The 24,219-nt window shown below is 48.6% G+C and overlaps 1 protein-coding gene across 3 annotated transcripts in view; it reads left to right on the top strand.

The window, feature by feature from the left end:
* CAMTA1 (calmodulin binding transcription activator 1) overlaps positions 1 to 24,219 on the top strand; it is a 697,561-nt gene that overhangs the window by 601,840 nt on the left and 71,502 nt on the right. For all 3 annotated transcript variants that reach the window (XR_009759573.1, XM_061602029.1, XM_061602030.1), the window contains exons 6-7: positions 17,102 to 17,242; positions 21,039 to 22,897. Coding sequence is in view for 2 of the 3 variants with exons in the window: in XM_061602029.1 (XP_061458013.1) it covers positions 17,102 to 17,242; positions 21,039 to 22,897 (2,000 nt within the window). In the remaining variant the exon portion in view is untranslated. The remainder of the gene's footprint in view (positions 1 to 17,101; positions 17,243 to 21,038; positions 22,898 to 24,219) is intronic.

Here is a 24,219-nt window from a genome sequence, read left to right as displayed (position 1 = left end):
ACTTACACAGGAGTAAACCCCAATGAACTCAATGCCACGTACTTCTGAACAGAATGGTATAGACGACCCCCACGCAGGCATTGCCCTGTTACTCTGTCAAGTCAGAAGACGCAAAGCTGCCTCCTTCCTGTTTCTGCAGCCCCCCACACACACACATGCACACACCAGCACCACCACACATGTACCTCAGCCCCAGAGAGCACATGTTGGCGGGGGGGGCTGGTGGGAACTGTAGCCCCAAACAGCCAGAGGGCACCAGGCTGGCAAACCCTGCTTCAAAGGAGATCCAGTTGCCAGTCTCTCCCCACCTTTCATAATGGTGTATCTGAAGAGAGAAGAAATCATTTCTGACATGTTTAATATGCTTGGAAAGTTATGACTAGGCAAGGCTTGATTGGGCCTCCAATGCAAATTATCTGAGACACGGGATATAAAGCAGAAGAGCTGCTTGAGAGATTTATTCATTTGCGTTGGCCCTGAAATTTGAAGTTTAAAGAAATGAAGGGAAACAGTGAGCTTTTAGCTCTTCTGCTATCCTATAATATTCATAGTGTCCTTTCTGTACCTTTTCTGCCCTTTTCGAATTAAATGTTTAATTAAAAATGAACGGTGACTCCTTCTGGAGACAACCAGGCCTCAGTTACACACACGCAGAAGGTGACTTCCAGACTAGACTACTGTAGTGCCCTCTGCCTTTAATGTCCAGGCACTTCAGAGGTGCATGTGGTGAGATCATGTCACAGCAGCTGCGCATCAGCTGCACCGGCTTCCCATCCGTTGCCAGGCTTCAAAGGACCACCAGTAGCCATATGGGCCTGCCCTAAGATTCCCGCCTTCCTGAACTGTCCCTAAGGGCTGATCAGAGAGAGGATCGCCCTCCCAGTTCCCTCCGCTGAGAACTCCACTTAGCCCTCTCTCCTGCGGCCATTAAGCAGTCCTTCAGAGCTCTTTACTCTGCCCAACATTACCCTCCTATGGGCTTAAGGAAAGGGACAAATGAGCTAAGCGGAAGGCATGCCAAGCAAATCTTCATCATGACCATCTTCCATCTGGAAACCTTTGTCCTCACTGTGGGAGGCTGTGTGGATCCAGAATTGGGCTCCACAGTCACTTACGGACCCACCGTTAAAGACCTTATCTTGGAAGACAATCTTACTCGGCTATGAGTGATCGCCAAAATGAATGAATGAATAGGCTTAGGGCTAGTGTGCACAGAACAACTTGAATAGGGGTCTGCCTCAGCTCAGAGCCTTGGATAGATGTCACCCTTCAGATTGGCTCTGAAGCAGATCCTCATCTTGGCTCAGTTTCCAAAGCCTTAGGTTTCCCATTGACTATAATGGGGAAATCAACAAGTGCCTGTAACTTTTTTCATTTCTTGGCAGAATTGCGTGAAATTTGTAGGTTCAAAAATGTATCACATCTTTTGTGGGGGAGGAGCATTGCTTTCCTTTGGACCTTTGCAGATTCAGAAACTGTCCAGATACAATGCCATGAATAAGTTCAAGGAGAACCAGGCCATCAGTGGCTACTAGCCATGATGGCTCTGTTCTCCCCTCCACTCTCAGAGGAAACCACAGGAGAGGGGAGTGTTGCTGCTTGTGGGCTTCCCTGTGGGGCATCTGGTTGGGCACAGTGAGAACAAGAGGCTGGACTAGATGGCCCCCCAGTGGCTCTTCTTAAGTTCTTACCTCTCAGGAGGGGCTGTGAGCCCCAGATTCATCGCTCATCTGAGGCTTTTGCACAGTTCTAACATGTTGTTAAACTGAAGTTGCTCTTGTTTGTTTAAATGTTTTCTTCATAACGTTTGTCTTGCAAGCCACCTTGTGAGACTGTGCTCTAAAAGCGCACACCCCTGTAGTAACACTTCAGGGGGGTTCTTTGGGGGTGGATGCCAGCAGGCAGTGTCAATGAGAAGTCATTGCTCAGTAGCAGACTCCCCCAGGAAGAGCGAGAGGCCCCCTCCCATTCCACAGACAAAAGCTGATGGGACTGGCAGACTAATATTCTTTCAGCACTGGCAACGGGACAGCAGCACCACAGGGCCACACAGCTTGGCTCAAGACCCACGGCCCCCAGCAGCTGCCTCACTCTGTCTGGCTTTTGGGGAGCTGCTGCCAGTCAGAGCAGGTGGTATGAGGCCAGATGGGTCAGTGGTCTGACTCAGTATGAGGCAGCTTCACATGTTCATTGTGATTCCCCCTGTGAGTTTTACATTCCTGCCTAGCCAGAGTGGCATGGGAAGGAGGTGTAAGAGGCCTGCAACCACTCTGCTCCCATGACGCAAGAGTTGGGCCCCAGGAGCGCTACTGGGCTGCTCCGCACCAGTCTCTAGGAGGAAGGGATGAACTCCATCAGAGGCACACTCTGTCTCTTTTTTTGATGACTTTCCAAAAGAGCCACAGGTAAATTGTACACATTTTGTAAGCAATCTTCCTGTAAAATGCACATTTTTCAATTTGTTCCAAGGATGGATGGATGGATGGATGGATGGATGGATGGATGGATGGATGGATGGATGGATGGATGGATGGATGGATGGATGGATGGATGGATATGCACTTTTGGGGGACCAGAACTGCATCGCGTATTCCAGAGGTTTGTGCTCCAAACTACGGAAAGTCAAATCAGTACAGTCCACTGCGAAAAATGGGCCAAATGAATTCTTCCCTTATCTCTTGCCGCCACCAGTTCCTGCCTGTTGTTCATCAACCTGATGAACCTGTTCATCAGTTGCCGCCCTGGGCTCCTACTGGGAGAAAGGGTGGGATATTATTATTGTTGTTATTATTGTTAACAGCCTCCACCACATGCCTTTGCGGGATGGAGCAGCCTCCTCAGACCATCCCAGTGTCCTAATTAAAACCCTGGCAAAGGTGAGAGCCCTCAACAAGTTGCCACTTTGCTCTGAAGGGGCAATGGCCTGTGCACCATTTTGAGAGCAGCAGCATGAGGGAGTTAAGAGTTTCAGCTCCTGGAACTTCAAAAAGAAGCAGCTACATTTGTTTAATTGCCTTTTTGTAGTTAAATGAAAATGTTTTGCCATATGTGACTCCCAGCTGCAATTAAAGAGCAAATGACAGACTTCACCTAACTGGCTTTGCCAGGCAGGCATCCTGTTGGAATGAGAAACAGCTGAGAGCAAAGGATCGCAGGAATCCCGAACAGTGCCATGAACTGGGGGGGGGGCAGCCCCTGTCATTGTTTTGGGTCTCCTTGCTCTGTAATAAACAGATTTGCCTCCATAATCCACAAAAGGGTGGTGGACACAGAACACCAGTATATGAAAATTGCATTGTGTAGGCGTGTTGAAATATGAAAAGAGAGATCTAATGAAAGTGTAATCCAATTGAGCTGAGAAAAACCAGAAGTGAGCCCTTTATTTCTGTCAGCAAGCAGTGGTGGGTGGTAGATGGGTGGGCGGAATGAAAGGCCCCACAATGCTGCTGCCATAGCAAGAGAGCCCGCCTTCTGCATTGCCACCGTCAGTGGCTCTGGAGCCAAGGAGCAGAATAGCGTCGGAACAGGAACCTGGGAAGCAGCTGCAGATGGAGTCAGAGCAACCGTCCATCCAGCTCAGTATTGCTGGCCCTGGCTGGCAGCAGCTGCCCAGGGAGTCAGACAAGGGTCTCTCCCAGCTCTAGACCTAGGAGGGGGCATGCCAGGACTTGAAGCTTTTGAAGCTATGGCCCTTCTTGCTTGAGGGATTTAAATTTCCAAGGAAGAAGCAAAGACAAGTATGGCAAATCACTCTTGTGGGGTAAACCACAAAGTCTTGGGTTCAAATGTCAGGTGGGTTTAAGTAACCCCTTATTTACTTATTTTTATTTCTAAGTTTTTATAACTGACTCTTTGTTGAATATTTTCAATCCCAGATCAAGGAATGACGACAGCAGAATTCTGTCAGCCTCACCCCTAGCTCCCATTTGCAGTATGAAGCTGATGATAAGGCTGGCCTACTTTACAGGGTTGTTGTAGATATTAGTGCAGTCATGTACTGTATGCATAGCACCAAAATTTATTTCTCTGCAACTGTTCACATGGGCTTTTGGGAACAGGCTGGCATATGTGGTTTGGCTCACTTCTGCAGCTGGAAGGAAGCACAGCTTGCCTCTTCCCTCTCTGGCGTGCTGTCTCTAGTGTCCTTCACACTGGTGGCTGGATACTGTGCTGCTAAGGCCAGGAAAACCTGAGGCAAGCAAAGAGGCTGGCACTCTCTAGACCAGGGATCACCAACATTTCTGGACAAGAGGGCACATTTCGAATTTTGAAAAAGCTGTGGGCGCCAGTCACAAAATGGCTGCCTTGGCGGGGGGGGGGATGGCAGAACACAAAATTAGAGAGAGAACAATCATTGCTCACCCCACCCAGACAACCTTATGCTTGTAATGGAAAGTCACCTGTGGCCTGCTGGTCCCGGTTGTGGAGATCACACAAGATTGATCACACACACAGATGCTGTGGTTTAATAACAATGGGCAACAATCTCCAATCCCAGGAAAAATATACAAAGTGGCCATACCACACTCACACAAAGACCACAGCCACACATGCACCCCTCCCTCACGTGCACACACACACACACACACACAGAGCAATGCCTACAGCCATGCCTCCCTCCCACAGACCCACCCACACACATGCACCTCTCTCTCACACACACATATCTCTCTGAGGCCCCACCACCCACACAGACATCCCTTCCCTCCCTCTCCCTTTTTCTCTCTCTACACACGTATTTCTCCCTCTCTCTCTCTCTCGCACCCACAGACCACACGGAGCATCCCTTCCTCTCTCGCAGGCACATCTCTCTCTCTCTCTCTCTCTCTCTCTCTCTCTCTATGCCCAAATGCAACTCTCTCAGTCACACACACACATTTGAAAAAGGCCTTCCCTGGCTGAAGGAAATGCCTGCCATTTCTAATAATAATAATAATAATAATAATAATATGCACGGTGGCCACCACCCAGGTGCCTGTGGGTACTGGTTGGCAATCCCTGCCTGATACCAGCCTATGCCAACCTGGTGCACTTCAGATGTTTTGGAGTGCAGTTCCTATCATCCCCAGCCAGCATGGCGGAGAAGGGTGAAGCGGGCAGGACCCTCAGCCAGGGCCAGACAGCCCACAGCAGTGGCCGGGGATGGGCTCCCAAGTTTCAAGCCCTTTTAGCCATCACCAAGGGGAATCATAGACTAGTACAGTTGGAAGGGGCCTGTAAGACCATTAAGTCCAACCCACTGCTCAATGCAGGAATCCAAATTAAAGCAGACCTGACAGGTGCCTCTCCAGCTGCCCCTTGGATGCCTCCAGGTCATTGGTTAAGAGGTTTTTCCTGATGTTCAGCCAAAATCTGGCTTCCTGCAACTTGAGCCCATTTTTCTGTGTCCTGCACTCTAGGATGATCGAGAAGAGATCCTGGTCCTCCTCTGTGTGGCAACCTTTCAAGTACTTGAAGAGTGAATCATAGAATCATAGAGTTGTAAGGGGTTTATAAGGCCATTGAGTCCAATCCCCTGCTCAATGCAGGAATCCAACTTAAAGCATTTCCGACAGGTTGCTGTCCAGCTGCCTCTTGAATGCCTCCAGTGTTAGAGAGCCCACCACCTCCTTAGGTCATTGGTTCCATTGTCATACCGCTCTGACAGGATGTTTTTTCTGATGTTCAGTTGAAATCTGGCTTCCTGTAACTTGAGCCCATTCCATGTCCTGCACTCTAGGACAATGAAGAAGAGATCCTGGCCCTCCTCTGTGTGGCAACCTTTAAAGGACTTGAAGAGTGCTATCATATCTCCCCTCAGTCTTCTCTTCTCCAGGCTAAACATGCCCAGTTTTTTCAGTCTCTCCTCATATGACTTTGTTTCCAGTCCCCTGCTCATCTTTGTTGCCCTCCTCTGAACCTGTTCCAGTTTGTTTGCATCCTTCTTGAAGTGCGGAGACCAGAACTGGACGCAGTATTCAAGATGGGGCCTAAGCAGTGCTGAATAGAGGGGAACTAATACTTCTGTTAATGCAGCCTCAATTAGCATTTGCCCTTTTTTTGCAGCCACATTACACTGTTGGCTCATATTCACCTTGTGATCAACGACAATCCCAGGATCCTTCTCGTATGTCGTATTGCTGAGCCAAGTATCCCCCATCTTATGACTGTGCATTTGGTTTCTTTTTTCTAGGTGTAGAACAGCAGGTGTCAATCAATCAATCAGTCAAAACAACAAGTGTGATCCCTCATTGTTGGGGGGGAGAAGGAGAATAATTTGCCCCCCCCAAGGCAGAGAGCTCCAACTGGTGAAAGGACACCCACCCAAGTGTTACTGAACCAGCCTGTGATCTGGTGCTGCCATTTTGTGCTGGGCTGCATTAATTAATTAATTAAGGTGACACTTGGGGGAGTCAAAGCCCACCCAAGGCAGCTCAAAAACACAATGACTGCAACAATCAAAAACTGACCAAGGGAGCAGGATTGACAGTTATTAAAAAGGACAGTTAGAGTAAGAGAGACAGATGTATACCAGATGTAACATCTAACGGAGCTCTGTCCTATAACAAAGCTTGTGACAGGGGAGGGGGATTTGTTTCAGAAATCCTTTATTTTATTTATTTAGTTAGTTAGTTTAATTTATATACCACCCTAAGCCCGAAGGCTCTCTGGGCGGTGTACAAAAAGATAAAAACAAGCACAATATATAAATACAATAAATAATAAAAAACAAACAAACAAACAATAACGAACCAAACAACATCCAAAATACGGAAATGCTGTTTAAAATACACTTTAAAATGCCTGGGAGTATAAAAAGGTTTTCACCTGGCGCCGAAAAGATAGTAGCGTCGGCGCCAGGCGCACCTCATCAGGGAAACTGTTCCACAGTTCGGGGGCCACTACTGAAAAGGCCCTGGTTCTAGTCATCACCCTCCGAGCCTCTCGATGGGATGGTACTCGGAGGAGGGCCTTAGATGTTGAGCGTAGTGTACGGGTAGGTTCATATTGGGAGAGGCGTTCCACCAGGTATTGCGGTCCCATGCCGTGTAGGGCTTTATAGGTCAAAACCAGCACTTTGAATCTAGCCCGGAAACAAATAGGAAGCCAGTGCAGACGGGCCAGAACAGGTGTTATATGAGCGGACCTTCTGGTCCGCGTCAACAATCTGGCCGCTGCATTCTGGACTAGCTGTAGTTTCCGAACAGTCTTCAAGGGCAGCCCCACGTAGAGCGCGTTGCAGTAGTCCAATCTAGAAGTTACTTAAGGGTTTTTTTTTTTAATTCAGTCAGGAGTTCTCAGGGCAGCATTGTGGGATATTTTTCAGGCTGGTTTTACCAATGGATTTAATGTACTGTTATTAAGTTTTAACTTTGTATTTGGTTTTTATTTATTTTGTTGTACTCTGCCACAATATTTCCAAATGGTAGGCGGTTTATAAATTATTTTAAAAAATAAAAGGCAGCTAAGTGGGTAGAAAATTTGAGGACCTGTGACCCAGACCATGATTATTCTCATTTCACAGATGGGAAACTGAGTCTGGGAGTCTGAAGCGGTTACCCCCTGACGTCCCAGGAAAATTGGCGGGAAAACTTTGTATGAGGACCTGGCTTGGACAAGCACCCTTTCCAGGATCTGACTTCCCTCCTGCTGGGCTGTCTCACAAAAGGCTGTGGGCGGGGGGGGGGCGGTTTTGTCCCTGTTTTGGTTCTTGGAGAGGAATGATTGCAGGAGAGAGAGGGGGCCTTTTGCAGGGATGATTTACATGTCAGATCTGCCAGGGGTCCCCTCAGAAGCCACTGTCCTGGTTCTTCCACCACTTTCCTCTTTATTCATCCGGTTGCCCAAACTCCAGTGGAATCTGGTCTGCTTTCCCCTTTTGGGGAGGTGGGCTGCGGGCTGTTTTATTAAGCTTCCCTTCATAATGCCCTTTCCCCCTCCTCCCGTCCCGCTGATTCATTATGTGTCAGTAAGCCGAGCATGACATGTTAAAAGCCATCTCGATAGTATTTTATATTCAGCGTTAACAACTCACTGGCTCAGAGGAGGTTTTCTTTAAAAGGGGGGGGTGCTGTGCAAGGAAAGCAAGACAATCTGCATATTGGATGTGCCAAGACAGTTGGTAATTTACATTAAGCATCCTGAAATTCTCTGCTTGCAATCTGTCACCCTTCAGTGGCTTTTCATTTTATAACCTTCACAACAGAAGGGGGAGCAAGCAGCTTCAGAAGCCAGTTTGGAAGAGCAACTGCCTGGCTTGGTGACCAAATGAGGGGACGGATTTGTGGCCAAAAGGGGGCCACAGGAGACAAAAAATGTTCTTAAGAGATCTGGTGATGGTCCAATAGAGGGATCTTCCTCATAAGAACACAAGAAGAGCCCTGAAGTACCTGGATCAGGCCACAGGGGGCCCATCTAGTCCAGCACCCTGTTCTTCTCACAGTTGCCAACTAAATGCCCACTATGGGAAACCCACAAGCACAAGAGCCCCCTCCCCTCCTGAGGTTTCCAGCAACTGGTGTTCAGAAGCATCCTGCCTCCGATCTTGGAGGCAGAGCATAGCCATTGTGGCTAGTAGCCTTCAGTAGCCTTATCCTCCATGAATTTGTTTAATCCTCTTTTAACGCCAACCAAGTAAGTATCCATCACTTGCCTCTTGTGGGAGCAAATTCCACTATTTAACTATGCGCTGCATGAAGAAGTACTGTCCTGAACCTTCCAACATTCATAGAATCATAGAATACAGTAGGGCTCCACTCATACAGCATGTTCTGTTCCAGGCCCCTGCCAAAAAGTGAAAACCACCAGAAAGTGGAGCCCTACTCAGCTGTAACATGGGAGCTTCCTGCACTACAGCTGATCATCCCACTGGCTCGGCTGTATTAGTGGAATGCCAAAAAGTGGGGCGCCGACAAGCGGGGGCCTACTGTAGTAGAGTTGGAAGGGGCCTGTAAGGCCATCAAGTCCAACCCCCTGCTCAATGCAGGAATCCAAATCAAAGCATTCCCGACAGATGGATGTCCAGCTGCCTGTTGAATGCCTCCAGTGTCGGAGAGCCCACTACCTCTCTAGGTAATTGGTTCCATTGTTGTATGGCTCTAACAGTTAGGAAGTTTTTCCTGATGTCCAGTCAAAATCTGGCTTCCTGCAACTTGAGCCCATTATTCTGTGTCCTGCACTCTGGGATGATTGAGAACAGATCCCAGCCCTCCTCTGTGTGACAACCTTTCATGTACTTGAAGAGTGCTATCATATCTCCCCTAAGTCTTCTCTTCTCTAGGCTAAACATGCCCAATTCTTTCCTCATAGGGCTTTGTTTCCAGTCCCCTGATCATTCTTGTTGTCCTCCTCTGAACCTGTTCCAGTTTGTCTGCATCCTTCCTGAAGTGGGGAGACCAGCATTGGATGCAGTATTCAAGATGAGACCTAAGCAGTGCTGAATAGAGAGGAATTAATACTTCACACAATTTGGAAACTATACTTCTGTTAATGCAGCCTAATATAGCATTTGCCTTTTTGCAGCCACATTGCACTGTTGGCTCATATTCAGGTTGTGATTAATGACAATTCCAAGATCCTTCTCACATATTGTATTGCTGAGCTAAGTATCCCCCATCTTATAACTGTGCATTTGGTTTCTTTTTCCTGAGTGTAGAACTTTGCATTTATCCCTGTTGAATTTCATTCTGTTGTTTTCAGCCCAATGCTCCAACCTATCAAGGTCCCTTTGAATTTTGTTTCTGTCTTCCATGGTATTAGCTGTGCCCCCCAATTTTGTATCATCTGCAGATTTGATAAGCATGCTCTATACCTCCTCATCCAAGTAATTAATAAAATGTTGAAGAGCAATTGGCCCAGGACCAAGTGCTGTGGTACCCCACTCGTTACTTCCTCCCAGTTTGAGAAGGAACCATTGATAAGCACTCTTTGAGTACGATTCTGGAGTCAACTGTGGATCCATCTGATAGTTGTTCCATCCAGCCGACATTTAGCTAGCTTGCTAATCAGAATATTATGGGGCATTTTGTCAAACGCTTTGCTGAAGTTGAGATATATTATGTCCACAGCATTTCCACAGTCTGCAAGGGAGGTTACCCAATCAAAAAATGAGATAAGATTAGTTTGGCAGGATTTGTTCTTCATAAATCCATGTTGGCTTCTAGTAATCACTGCATTGTTTTCAAGATGCTTACAGATTGACTGCTTTATAATCTGCTCCAGAGTTTTTCCAGGGATTGATGTCAGGCTGATTGGTCTGTAGTTCCCTGGTTCCTCCTTTTTGCCCTTCTTGAAGATAGGGACAACATTAGCTCTCCTCCAGTTATCTGGCACTTCCACAATTTTGTAAAGATAATAGACAGTGGTTCTGAGAGTTCTTCAGCCAGTTCCTTCAATACTCTAGGACAGCCTTTCCCAACCAGTGTGCCTCCAGATGTTGTTGGACCACAATTCCTATCTTTCCTGACCATTGGCAATGCTGGCTGAGGCTGATGGGAGTTGTGGTCCAACAACGTCTGGAGGCACACTGGTTGGGAAAGGCTGCTCTAGGATGTAGTTTATCAGGCCCTGCTGATTTGAACTCGTTCAAAGCAATTAGGTATTCCTTGACCATTTGTCTATCAATCTCAAGTTCCAATCCTGTCCCTTCTACTTCATGTTCCTGGGAGGGTCATAGACCCTTTTTTGGGAGAAGACTGAGCCGAAGTAGGAATTGAACACTTCTGCCTTTTCTTTGTCATCTGTTATCATTTTGCCATCCTCATTGAGTAGCTGTGCCACTGTTTCTTTTCTCTGTCTTTTACTATGGACATACCTGAAGAAAGCTTTTTTGTTGCTTTTAGCATCTCTCGCTAACCTCAGCTCATTGTCAGCTTTAGCCTTCCTGACACCATCCTTGCCATTCCGTCATACTTGCCTGTTCCTTTGTGGCCTGGCCTTCTTTCCACTTCCTGTATGTGTCCTTTTTTGTTTTCAGGTCAGCTCTAAGCTTTTTGTGAAGCCACATTGGCTTCTTTTGCTGTTTCCCCCCTTTTTTCCTTGTTGGAATTGCTTGCCATTGAACTTTTAGAGTTTCCTTTTTTAGAAACTCCCACCCATCTTGGACTCCTTTTCTCATTAGGGTCGCTTGCCATGGACTTACAATTGTTCTATTAAAGTCAGCTTTCCTGAAGTCCAGGGTGTGCGTATGGCTACTCTCAGCTTTTGCTTCTGTTAAAATCAAGAATTCAAATATGGTGTCACTTTCCCCCAGAGTTCCTGTAACTGCCACTTCATCCACCAAATCATCTCTATTGGTTAGAATCAAGTCCAGGATAGGTGATCCTCTGGTTGCTTCCTCCACTTTCTGTAGGAGAAAGTTATCTCCAACACAAGTCAGAAATTTCTTGGAGGGGCCGTGTTTGGCAGAGTTTGTCTCCCAACAGATATCGGGATAATTGAAGTCCCCCATCATGTGCATCATGCCTCCTGGAAACATTGGCAGTTTGCTTTTCAAAAGTTACCTTATCATCTCCTTGATTAGGTGGTCAGTAGTAGACTCCAAGCACCACATTCCTTTTGTTACTTGCCCCATTAATTTTAATCCAGATACTCTAGGTGGAGCTACCAAGCTCATCTTCCTGTATTTCTGTGCAGGGATATATATTTTTAACATATAGCACAACTCCACCTCCCTTTTTATTCCTTCTGTTCTTTTTGAACAAATTGTATCCTTCAATTGCTGTATTCCAGTCATGGGAGTCATCCCACCAAGTTTCAGTTATACCTATCAAATCATAATTGCCCTCCTGTATTAAGAGTTCAAGTTCGACCTGCTTGTTTCCCATGCTCTGCGCATTAGTATACAGACATCGAAGACTTGGCTTGGCTTCCTTGCTACATTTTTCTGAGGACTGTTACTGGGCCCTATTAGAGCCGATCTCTCTGTTCCCATTACTGTGCACAAGCTTTCATCAGTTGTTACCACCAAGTTTACGTCTCCCTCCCCCTTAAGATTCGTCCTCCTGGATCTCTCAGTAGCTTTCGATACCGTCGACCACGGTATCCTTTTAGATCGCCTGGAGGGATTAGAAATAGGGGGACTGTTTTACGGTGGCTCCATTCCTATCTTTGAGACCGGCAACAATGGGTGGCATTGGGGGATGAGGTATCAGACCCTTGGCCTCTCAATTGTGGAGTGCCACAGGGTTCTATCCTTTCCCCCATGCTATTCAACATCTATGTAAAGCCGCTGGGGGCCATCATCAGGAGATTTGGGCTGCAGTGTCACCAATATGCGGATGATACTCAGCTCTATCTCTCATTTAAATCCTCACCAGAGTTGGCTGTGGATACCGTGTCCGAGTGCCTGGAATCCGTTAGTGGATGGATGGGAAGGAATAGGCTGAAACTGAACCCCGACAAGACCGAGGTGTTGCTCGTGGGAGATAAGAGAAGGTTGGGAAGTATAGACCTGATGTTCAACGGGGTAAGATTACCCCTGAAGGACCAGGTCCGCAGCCTTGGGGTCATTCTTGACTCCCAGCTGTCCATGGAGGCTCAGGTTTCGGCAGTGAGCCGGGCAGCTTGGTATCAACTCCATCTGATACGGAGGCTGCAACCCTACCTTCCTGTCCATCTCCTCCCATGGGTGGTACATGCCCTGGTCTCCTCACGCCTAGACTACTGTAATGCGCTCTACGTGGGGTTGCCCTTGAAAACGGTCCGGAAATTACAGCTGATACAAAATGCGGCGGCACGATTGATTAAGAACAGCCGCCGCCGTGATCATATCACTCCGATGTTAATAGATCTACACTGGTTACCAGTTGTTTACTGAGCCCAATTCAAGGTGCTGGTGTTGACCTTTAAAGCCCTATACGATTTTGGCCCAGTTTATCTGAAGGAGCGCCTCCAGCATCACCAATTAGGCCACCTGACAAGATCAGCCACACAAGACCTTCTCTCTGTCCCACCAGCTAAAACAGTGAGGCTGGTGTGGACCAGAGAGAGGGCATTTTCGATTGTGGCCCCCACCCTCTGGAATTCCCTTCCTTTCGATCTTCGCCATGCCCCCTCCTTAATAGACCTGGCTGTTCAGGCAGGCCTATGGGATCTCTGGGGTGGGTTCGTTTTTAATGTTGTTGAGGGATGGAAAGGGGGGTGATTAGTTTAATTATCAAATGTGGTTTGTATTGTTTTATATTGTATTTTATCCTATTGCCCTGGTGTACGTCGCCTAGAGTGGCCGTTGACTCGGCCAGATAGGCGACTCAAAAATAATTATTTATTTATTATTATTATTTAAAGCCCTCCTGATGAACTTCTCCATGCTGTGGCCAAACACATTCTTCCCAGTCCTTGTGAGATGCAACCCATCACTTGTCAGCAGTCCATCTTCCAGGAAGCATAGCCCGTGGTCCCAGAATCCAAGTACCTCATTTCGGCACCACCTTTGTAGCCATTCATTCACATGGAGTATTTTTCTTTCCCTTTCTACTCCTAAGTACTGGAAGGAAGGATGAAAAAACTATCTGGGCCCCAAAATTCTTGAGTCTCCTTCCCAGAGGTTCAAAATCTGATGTGAGTTCTTCATAGCTTTGTTTGGCAGTATCATTTGTTCCCACATGGATAAGGAGAAAAGGATACGTGTCGGTGGGCTTGATGAGTGATGGCAACCCTTCCGTCACATCTCTAATCCGTCCTCCTGGTAGACAGCATACCTGGCGAGTCCACAGATCTTCTCGGCATACGCAGTAGGGAGTCTCCCACTACTAGTACTCTTCTTGTTGTGGGGCGTGGTTTCATTGGCCCTGCTTGATTGAGCTTCAGCCTCTTGCTTGTTGTCACATGGGTCATCTTCACTGGATATCCACAAGTTCTAATGTTATGTGAGAGGAAGAAAAACTTTTCTCTGTCCACTTTCTCCATATCACACAGAATTGTATATACTGCTGTCATGTCGCCTCTTATGCTCTGGGAGGGTTAGAACCAGAGAACATAGGAAGAGCCAAAGGATGCTCATCTAGTCCACCCTCCTGTTCTCACTGTGGCCAGCCAGATGCTGGTGGGAAGCCCACATCTGAGTGCAACAGCATCCTCCCCTCCTGCACTTTCCAGCAACTGGTATACTGAAGCATGCTGCCTCCAACTACTCTCTATCATGTGCATACTCAAAATCAGATCAAAGAGGTCCTGCAGGTTTTTCTGTAGTACTTCACAAATCTGTCACAACTTCTTGAGCAGTATTGATAGCAGGACACAGCACTGAGTGTGTTCAGCAAGGGAAATGGGGCTCCAAAACCTGTCGTATCACCTTAAACAGTTTTGCATCCAGACCAGAAGCTATGACAAAGCCAAGAATTCCACAGTCGCTTCAGAGAAATGGTGGTGGTCACTGGCAATCCTCTAGGTGACTTGTTTATCGAGTGTTCATTCAGATTTGCTTGTACAAAGCTTACATGAAAGTTAGACCATGGCCCAATTTAGCGTTTGTTCTGATTTGTTTGCAGGCTGGTTATATGACAGCATTCATCTGGATTTGCTTGCACGATGTTTGTACATCTTCCCATTAATCAGATATTCATCGCACATTCTTCAGGGCATTTCCCCATAATTTTTCTAGCTGAAAAAAGTCCCTGGGGATTTTTTAATGGATTGATTGCACTACAACAACAGGGCACTTTAATTTGCAAACCTAAATTTCCCTGTATGCCACTGATAGTTGACTGAACTACCCATCAGTAGTTGGTTAGATGAAAGACGGGCTCATCTACATGGGAGCATTTCTTCATAGCAAATACACTCCTTTTACCTTCACTATTCATTTGTACTGTCTGTAGTTCAATGGTAGCTGCCAATTGCTTTTTCCCATTCACACGAGTAAGCATTCTTCTGGATTAGTTTTGCTGTTTCCTTTTGGCCCTGCCCTCTAATTATACATTTCCACTCACTCTGGTTGCTAGATGACCAAGCATGCTCAGTCTGTTCTACCAGATGCAGGAGGTTCCTTTAAGAAACCCTGGAAGTGTGAATATCTGTGTTTTTCTGGTAGGATACAGCTGAAATACAAATCTTTGTTTGAGCAGTGTTATGCTTTTGTGCACAAGTTAGGGGGAAAAGAAAACACAGGCACTGTTCGCAGCAACATAAAAAAAAAGGCCAGCAGAACAGAGGAGAGCAGCCAGAAGTTGCTTGTCAGCGCACAGGAAACAAAATGAAATAAGGGAGGAGGAGACAGTGGGCATGGACAGGGGAACGATTGATATATCCACCTAAAAGCATCAAAGCAAAGCTTCTGCAACCACTAGAGAAACAGAGTGGAGACTTTTTTTCTCCACTTTTCATACGATCAGCGGATTGGGCTAGTACGGATTTACAGGGGGAAACGTCTTTTTGCCAGTAACATCATGTGAACCATGCAAATTTAAAGGAGATGTTCACCGCCCAGAGAGCTATCGCTGCCCAGAGAGCTATCGCTAGTCGGGCGGTATATAAATCTCATAAATAAATAATAATAATAAATAATAATAATAAATAATAGATAGATGTGAGTAGCACCAAACACACAGTAAACCACCGTGTAGATGAGCCTACAGTGTCAGAACCCAAGCACATCTTTTGACGGGCATAGGAGACTGTAGAGACCAGATCCAGATTATTATTATCATCATCATCTATTTATTTATATAGTGCCATCAGATGCACATGGCACTGTACATAAAATAAAACAATAAATAGAAGTCCCTGCCCCAAAAGGCATCCAATCTAAATAAAAATAAAATAAGGGCAACAAAGGAAGGGGGGGGGAAGCCAACAGAGAACAAAGCAAGGACTTCAAACACACATACTTGAGGTATCCAAATTGTAGAAAATAAAAACCTAAGCTGAAATTCCGAGATCAAGCAAGGCAGAGTGTCAAGGAAAGCAGGAAGCAGAGGTGAGAGACAGGCAACAGCTGCTCACAGAACCTGCACCGCGATGGGTTGGGTGGGTTTTGCTGCCCTGCTGACATCTCTGCTTCTCCTGGTTTTGCCAGCTTTGACTAAGCTTCAGACCTCCACTGCTTCACCTCACAGATCAGCAGTATGTAAAGGCAGACTCCACAGATGTGTGGATTGCTGGTGGGGACCTATTGGCTAGTGACCGAAGCCTAATAATCTGCCCCTCCCAACCCTGAAGATTCCCCAGCTGTGCTTAAATGTTTGTTGTTAAATGTCTCTCTTGCTCTGCAGTGCTGCCTGCTCAGCCTCAGCGCTGTCCTGCCATTTTGAGATCATTTTATTTTCTCGCAAAACACCTCTGCCTTTTCAGTGGCATCCCCCTTGTCTGGCACCTGCACCCCAAGTTAAAACCACTTTTTTCTCCTCTGTAGCCATTCTCTACCTCAGGTCTGGTTTTCCCAGCAGGACGTCAGCTAAAATGAGGGAGGCTTCTGAAATTTTCCTTATCCATATTCCTCTCGGGGTTTTGGAGTTCCAGATTAACCTGGTTTGGGTTCCAAAGTTGAACTGAAGGACCAGGGATCCTCTATGGTTCTGTATTTTTATTACCAGATTGTGTGCAAAGGGCCATGCATGCATCTCCCCACCCTAACCCTAACCCTAACCCTACAAATAAGCAGCCACAATGTGATGTGATGGCACCAAGATTCTTTTCGTGCAGAGATTTTGCCAGGTGCTTGTGTGCTTGCATACATGTCTCAAACACTGCAACAACCTGTCTTGAGGCAGCCCTGTGCACAGTCACGTCAAGATTGCTTTTCTTGCAGGGTTTTCTTTTTTGAAAAAAAATCAATGCACATAGTTGCATGGGTTGGAGGAGCACAGAAGGGTGAAAAAATGCAAAGAAGCTGAAGGAAGCAGACGCAAAGGGCATATGCTCCCACTCTGGAATTTGTTTTAGAAATCATTCCAATGAAGGAGGAAAGGAACAGGGGAAATCCTCTCACCCCAGCTCGAATTAAAACAGCGGAAAACAGTGAAAGAGGGTGGGTGGGTAGAGGAGAGAAGAGGCACAGGAGCGCCCCATAGTCTCTCCCCAGCTAGAGATCCTCATGAGAAAAGGATGTACCAGGCCAGCTCCTGGCCCCCCTCTTTCTTTGGGCTCCTGGCTGCTGCCTCACCGCCTGCCCCTCTCTCCACAGTTCACGGCATCAAGTGGACCTGCAGCAACGGGAACAGCAGCTCAGGCTTCTCGGTGGAGCAGCTGGTGCAGCAGATCCTGGACAGCCACCAGACCAAACCGCAGCCTCGGACGCACAACTGCCTCTGCACTGGCAACTTGGGTGAGCAGCAGCAATGTGCAAAGCCCAAAGGAAAAGGGGGGTGGAGCTGGAGGAGCAAAATGCTTCATCCTCTCCAACCACCTCCAACTTTTTGGAACTCTGCAAAGTGTTTGATTTGATGAAGGAGGAAGTGAGGATGGGCATGGGGGGTGAAGGGCTCTTGGCCCCCCATTGTGGAGGCAGCAGACAGGAGAGATGGGCAGATCAGTCTGTTTCCAGGTTGGTCTATGTAGGTCTCTTGCAGGTGGCCTGTTTAAAGAGCGTTCAGCCTGATTTGTTTGCGGAGAGATTAGATGAAGTGTCACGCACACCCACTTTCCAGCACATTTTTCTGCCACGTTTCTTTCTGCAAAAAGTCTAATCCTTGGGGAAGCTGGTTTGCTTCACAAGAGCTCCAAAACAATTATAATTGTTCGGTCTGAATTTGCCAGCATGTTATTATTTGTTTGTTTATTAAATTTATAACCCGCCTTTCCTCCCAGAAGGAGCCCAGGGCGGCAAACAAAATCACTAAAAGCACTTTAAGACCCCTTAAAGACAAAAAAAACTTTAAAGCGTATTGAAACAAAACATCTTAAAAACTTTTTAAAAAAACTTTAAAAACATCTTAATCCCACCCCAAAAAGGGACAATCTGGAAGCTCCCAGACCTTCTGTCCTATTTCCTCATCAGAAACAATGTTTAAATCACACCAAAAAAAGCATTATTTTTGTATGCGCTTCATACTAAAAAGTATGTTTTTGTACACATTTTATATTTTAAAATACTTATCCTTGAATGCAGTTTAACCAAAAATAATACATTTTTATACACATTTTGGTACATCTCTTGAGCTGAGAACTGGGTCACAAAATTCAGAGAAGAGGGAATGCTAAAGCAGAACTGAGTTCATTCCGACCGATGTCCTAGTCTGGGAGCTGCAAATCAGGCCAGTTTGCTTAAGGATCTGGACGAGACAAACTCACCTGACCCCCCCCCCTTGCATGCTGTGCTTCATTTCCAGCTCTGCGGCCCCTTCTTCTTAATCCCTGATATGAGGGGACTCTTGCTGGGACAGAAACAGATGCGGCCCTTGCCCTTCCATGTATTCTCCTTCCAGGGCCAAATGCTGGCCTTAAAAATAAGTGCAGAGGCTGAGCCCAGCCGTCACCTCCGCTCTGGGTCTCACTGGTGAGTTTCCCAGGAGGACCTGGCCTGGTGACGTTGGAGGCCAATTGCTGGACCAGAACCCCCCCCCATCTGGTCTTCTGGTCTTCACTTTGGCACTGGAACTTTGGCCTGGCCAGACCACAAAGGCAGCCACCTTGTGTTGCTTGCTGGCCTCTCCCCAGAAGTGCGGCTTCAGAATTCATTGACGCTGGACACTGGGCCAGTAATAGCACAGGCCCAACTGAGGATGCTCTCCAGTGGTTGTGGGGCATTTGAGCCCCCTCATATGTAGCAACCACCTCACCCCCACCCCCAGACAAGGCAGTTTTACCATCCTGTAGTAGTCCACGCTCTCTGGGCCATGGGGCCGCTGGTTGGAAGCACAGAGGAAAGACAAGATATGGCACAAAGAAGCCCCCCTCCCCCGTGGAAGGACATACTGCTGCGTGGATCTGTCTCTGGCACTAAATGGCTCTCTTGTAAGGCAGGGAGCAGAACACAAGGAAACATGCCCATGAACCGGGAGGCCTGTGGGGGACTCTGCCTCCCTGCAGCCTGGGCAAGGGTCAGCCCAGCAACCTCTAGAGCCCCCTCCCACACCTAAGCAGGGGACCCTCACTCTTGCTTTTTGTGCAGGAGGGCCTAGGTTTGATTCCTGGCATCGTGAAGTGGGAAGGGCCACTTTGTGAGACCCCAGACAGCCACTGCCCATCAGAGGAGAGCAGGAATGAGGAACCTGTGGGGGCTTTCCAGGCATGCTTGGACTGCCACCCCCTCAGCAGCCCCAGTCCTTCAGGTTCAGGGAGGAGAATGGGAGATGGAGACAAGCAAGGTCTGGCGGGGGTGTGTGTGTGTTAACAAACGGAACCTTCCATTCCAGGAGAAACTGGAAGTCATCTCTTGGTTGGAAAAGGGATGGGAGGTATATGTGCATTGTGGCAGGAACACAGAAGGAAGCCAGATTTATTTATTAAAATATGAATATGCCCCCTGTTGTGCCAGCGTCTCAGGGCAGTGTAGAACAATATCATAAAATATAATACAATCAAAAACAGTACAATGCAGTAAAACAGAAACGTTTTCAGTATGTGCCAGAATCACTTCACTGTTGTACAGAAATTCATTATTTATTTTAAGCATTTAAATACCTCTTTTCAGGTGTACAACTATGGCTACTAGTGGTAAAAGAGTACTGACTGAAAATCTTTGACACTAATGCATAACGTTCATGTGACCTCTTGATGGAGAAGGAGGAGGGTAGGAAGCTCAGAGAAAGCCATGCTTGCCCGGGCTCTGGGGGATTTATTGTATTTTACTCTATGTTGTGCACCGCCCTGAGAGCCTTTTGGCTGTGGGCGGTATAAAAATCGAAATAAATAAATAAATAAATAAAATTTAGACCAGGCCTGGCCAGTCCCAAGCCTTCAAGGTGCTGCCTTGCAAACGCTGGCCATGCCATTTGCCGGAAGGGCACTTGGTCCAGGTATCTCACTTGCGCCACCTTTCCCATTGGACTGGACCTCCCATCATTTCCCACTGCTGGCCATGCTGGCTGGTGGAAGTTGCAGCCCAGCATTACCTGGAAGGCCCCAGGCTGCCCTTGGCTGAGGGTCAAGCATTTGTGCTCTTGGGACTGCCCGCAGCTCTTTCTTTACAAAACAAACAGCCACAGGGATTCTGCCCAGACTGAGACTGTGGCAAGGGGGAAAGGGGGCTAACTCGCTGCCCCTGCAGTATTTTCCCTATTGAAATGTCTGTCTCCAAATTTTGGGGCAAATAACAGCTTTGGGGGTGGATGGATTATTTATTTACTTACGTTTGCTTTTCAAACAAAATGTTTCCTAAAGAAGTTTTAACCCCAAAAAAGTACGCAAACAAATAAACCATAGTTAAAATTAGACATTTCAAAAGAATACAAAATACTACTGAAACTGGCATGAGTCATCATGCCCATACTGAAAAACAAATCTTCACAAAAACCCAGGCACTTCCACAGACTAGCCGTTGGAAGCAGCTGGCCCATTTAAGAGCATTGAGGGATGCAGCCTGCCTCACTTCATGCGAAATCAGGTTCCATCGTTGTGGGGCCACCTCTGTGTGGGGTCACCTCTGTGTGGGGTCACTGTTCTGTGTGCCTGACCACTTAATGGTCTCTGTAAGTGGGCACCTAAGCAGAGCCTCTGCAATGGAGCTTAAGAGTGGGGCAGGTTGATCAGGGGCAGGTGGTTCTTTAAGAAATTCATTCTCAGGCTGTTTGGGGCTTGAAAAGTCTGCAGCAAAGTCGCATGGAAAGGGCTACCACCATCCCCTCCCCTGCAGAGATCCCTATCCATTTGGGGGACACCTGCAGCTGCTTTTTGTAAATAAAAAGACATGGCCAACCCCAAATTTGACAATGTGCTTAAAGACTTTGATCCTTGAAGTCCCAGCTATAGGTGAAAGGTGTCCTGGCTGAAACTGTGGATCCCCAACAGTTTGACCCATCCGTGGTGCTGAACTTGAACTTCCTCTAAGCCTGATGGCGCTAGAAAGTTTCAGCCGTTTGGGCCCAGCTGTCCTGCAGAGAAGCAAAGAGATAATGGCAGGCAGGTTTTGTGTCCCAGCTCATGACTCTCCTTCTGTTTCCACCACCTTCCGCGTGGGACAGGCGCAGGTAGCAGCATGCACCACAAGTGCAACAGTGCCAAGCACCGCATCATCTCACCAAAGGTTGAGCCGAGGTCAGGTGGGTACAGCGCCCACTCCGAGGTGCAGAACAACGACGTCTCCGAAGGGAAGAATGAGCACAGCCACAGCAAGTCCTCCAGCAGGGAGAAGCGGAACGGGAAAGTGGCCAAGCCCGTGCTGCTGCATCAGAACAGTACAGAGGTCTCGTCGACCAATCAGGTGGAAGTCCCCGACACCACGCAGAATTCTCCGGTCTCCATCAGCAGCGGGCTGAACAGCGACCCGGATGTGGCGGACAGCCCTGCGGTCACTGGGGTCTCCAGCATGGCCGTGGCCTCAGTGATGGGGAACTTGTCGCAGAGCGCCACGGTCTTCATGTCCGATGTCACCAGCGAGGCTGTCTATGCCATGTCGCCCACCACGGGCCCCAGTCAGCACCTCCTCTCCTCGGATGCCGCTGCACAAGGGCTGGTCCTAGCCGTGAGCTCTGACGGCCACAAGTTCACCTTCCCCACTGCCAGCAGCTCAGAAGGTCTCTCCATGTTGCCCGCCAGTGTCTCCGAAGAGCTTGTGCTCTCCACCACCCTTGACGGCAGCAGGAAGATCCCAGAAACCACCATGAACTTTGACCCCGACTGCTTCCTCAACAACCCTAAGCAGGGGCAGACGTACGGAGGGGGCGGCCCAAAGGGAGACGGCCTCAGCCCCACCATCAGGCAGTCGCCCACGGCAGAGCGTGGCGGGTTCAACTTCAGCACGGCCCTCACAAAGGAGATTAAAACGGAGGACACCTCCTTCGAGCAGCAGATGTCCAAAGAAGCGTTCTCGTCCTCTTCTTCGTCCAACGCGCTCACCCTCACAGCCGGCTCCGGGTTGCTCCCCTCTGGCGGAGGCCTCAGCCCCAGCACCACCCTGGAACAAATGGACTTCAGCGCCATCGACTCCAACAAGGATTATGCCTCCGGTTTCAGCCAGGCGGTCCAGAGCCCCCACGTCCACCAGACCCCTTCCCCCAGTTTCTTCCTGCAGGATGCTAGCAAGTCTCTGTCTCTGGAGCAAAACAGCCACAGCACCTTGAGTGACGCAAGCAGCTCTTTTGCCAGCCCTTTGGGGCTCCCCAGCGTGAAGACTGAGGCTTCCTCCCAAAGCACCTCCAACTGCAACGGTGTGGGGGAAGCCCAGATTGAGTCCACCTCCTCGCTCCAGCTCATGCAATTCCAGGCAAACTTCCAGACTATGTCAGCCGAAGGGGAAGTTCCAATGGAGACCTCGCCCCAGGCAGATGGCAACGAAAACCTGCTGAAATCCGGGGAGCTCCAGCCGTGTGGCACAGAGCACTACATGCAGCCCGAGACCAATGGCGGCAGCCTGCGGAATGGGAACGGCCTCCCCATCCTCCAAGGGAATATGGTGCAAGGCCTCTACCCTGTTGCCCACCCAGGTTTACACAACTCCTCCAATATGGAACTGAGCTTGGACCACTTTGACATCTCCTTCAGCAACCAGTTTTCTGACCTGATTAACGACTTCATCTCGGTGGAAGGCGGGAGCAACACCATCTATGGGCACCAGCTGGTAGCCGGAGAGAGTGCTGGTCTGTCTCAGCCGGAGGACGGCAGCCGGGCGTCGTACAGCCAAGCGGAGATGTGCATTCCCTGCTGCAGCCCTCAGCAAGCCAACCTGCACCTGAGCAGCACGGAGAACGGGGCCAGCACCATGGCATACATGCACGTGACGGAGGTGGTGGCGGCGGCTGCGCAGAGCACCCTGGGCATGCTCCAGCAGAGCGGGCGCCTCTTCATGGTGACGGATTACTCGCCAGAGTGGTCTTACCCTGAGGTGAGCAGCGGAAGCTCTTTTGCATCCCAAGCCTTGTGGGCTTTGGAAATAAGACAATGTGGGAGGGGGGCATCTCTCCCTCTGACTGTCTGACAGGGTCCAGTAGCCTGTCCTTCCTGCTCCCCAGGGACCTGGGAAGGCAGGGGAACTGAGTCCAGAGAATGCCAAGGAGAGAAAGAGAGAGAGAGGCACAGCAGCTGGGAGTTGCAGATGGGGGAGCGCTGCCGTTGCTCTCAGGCCCTGCTTGCTTGGGGACTTCCCAGAAGGGGCACCTGACTGGCCGCAGTGAGAACAGGATGCTGGGCAAAGTGAGCCCCCTTTGGCCTGATCCAGCGGCTGCTGCTGCAGGGCTCTTCCGCTGTTCCACTACTGACAAAAAGTCAGTACAAAATGGGCTTTTGGTACAAACTGGATGAAAGGCCATTAGCGGCAGAGAGTGGGCATCCTGGCAATGCCACATAGCCAGTCGGATTTGGCTACATGATGACATCATGAAGCCAGCTCAGTTCTTCCTGCCCTTACTCTGAACAGGTGTTTCCTAATCTCATTCACCACAACCCAAAAAACAAAAGATATGAATGACCCGCAAAGCCAGGTGCCAGGGTGGTGGCAGACTGTTCAGGGAACAGAAGTGCCCTGGTTCACCTTTGTTCCATGGCACAGCAACAGTCCCAGGCTTGCCACTAAATGCACGCTGAACAGGCAGAGCTAAAACATCCACCTAAAAAAATACCAATCCTAATGTGTGTCAAGTGCCTGTTAATCCAAGCTGGCAAATTGGTTGAGGAAAGTGCCTTCCTCCTTTTCTGCCACTGGGGGGCAGCACAGGAGCAGCAAAACACAGCTTGGATTCTCTTCAGGCGTTTGCTGCTTCTGCCCAACTGTGCCGTTTCCTCTTCAGCAGAAGCTAAGCCGGGTGGGGAGGGGGAGGGAACTCTGCATCCTGGAAATGCTTTGGGGCCTACTTGCCTGACCAGAGGCGCCTTCTCCCAAGCCACATTTGGCTCTCCCCCAAAGCAGCCAAAGACCTGCACCGGAGACCTTCCCTGCTCCAAGGGCCAAAGTGGCATCTCTGACAGTCTTCCTTGCTGGATCAACAACCCCGCAGGAGGCTGCCAGTGTGAGCAGAGGGGCTGCAGGTGGGCGGAGGGGCAGCTGGTGCACCCTTCCCAACAAGCCCTTCCAGCTAGAAACCGGGCAGGGGAGGCTGCACAAAGCAGGAAATATGGGCACCGGTATCTTTTTCCCATGGTGGGAAAAGCAGCTGGGGGCACACTCCTGACCTGCAAAACAGCCAGAGGGGGACGGGTTAGGATGCCCTC

This window comes from Rhineura floridana, chromosome 18 (assembly GCF_030035675.1).
Source record: "Rhineura floridana isolate rRhiFlo1 chromosome 18, rRhiFlo1.hap2, whole genome shotgun sequence".
NCBI classification, from domain to species: domain Eukaryota; kingdom Metazoa; phylum Chordata; class Lepidosauria; order Squamata; family Rhineuridae; genus Rhineura; species Rhineura floridana.
This window is presented reverse-complemented; position numbering and strand designations above follow the sequence as displayed.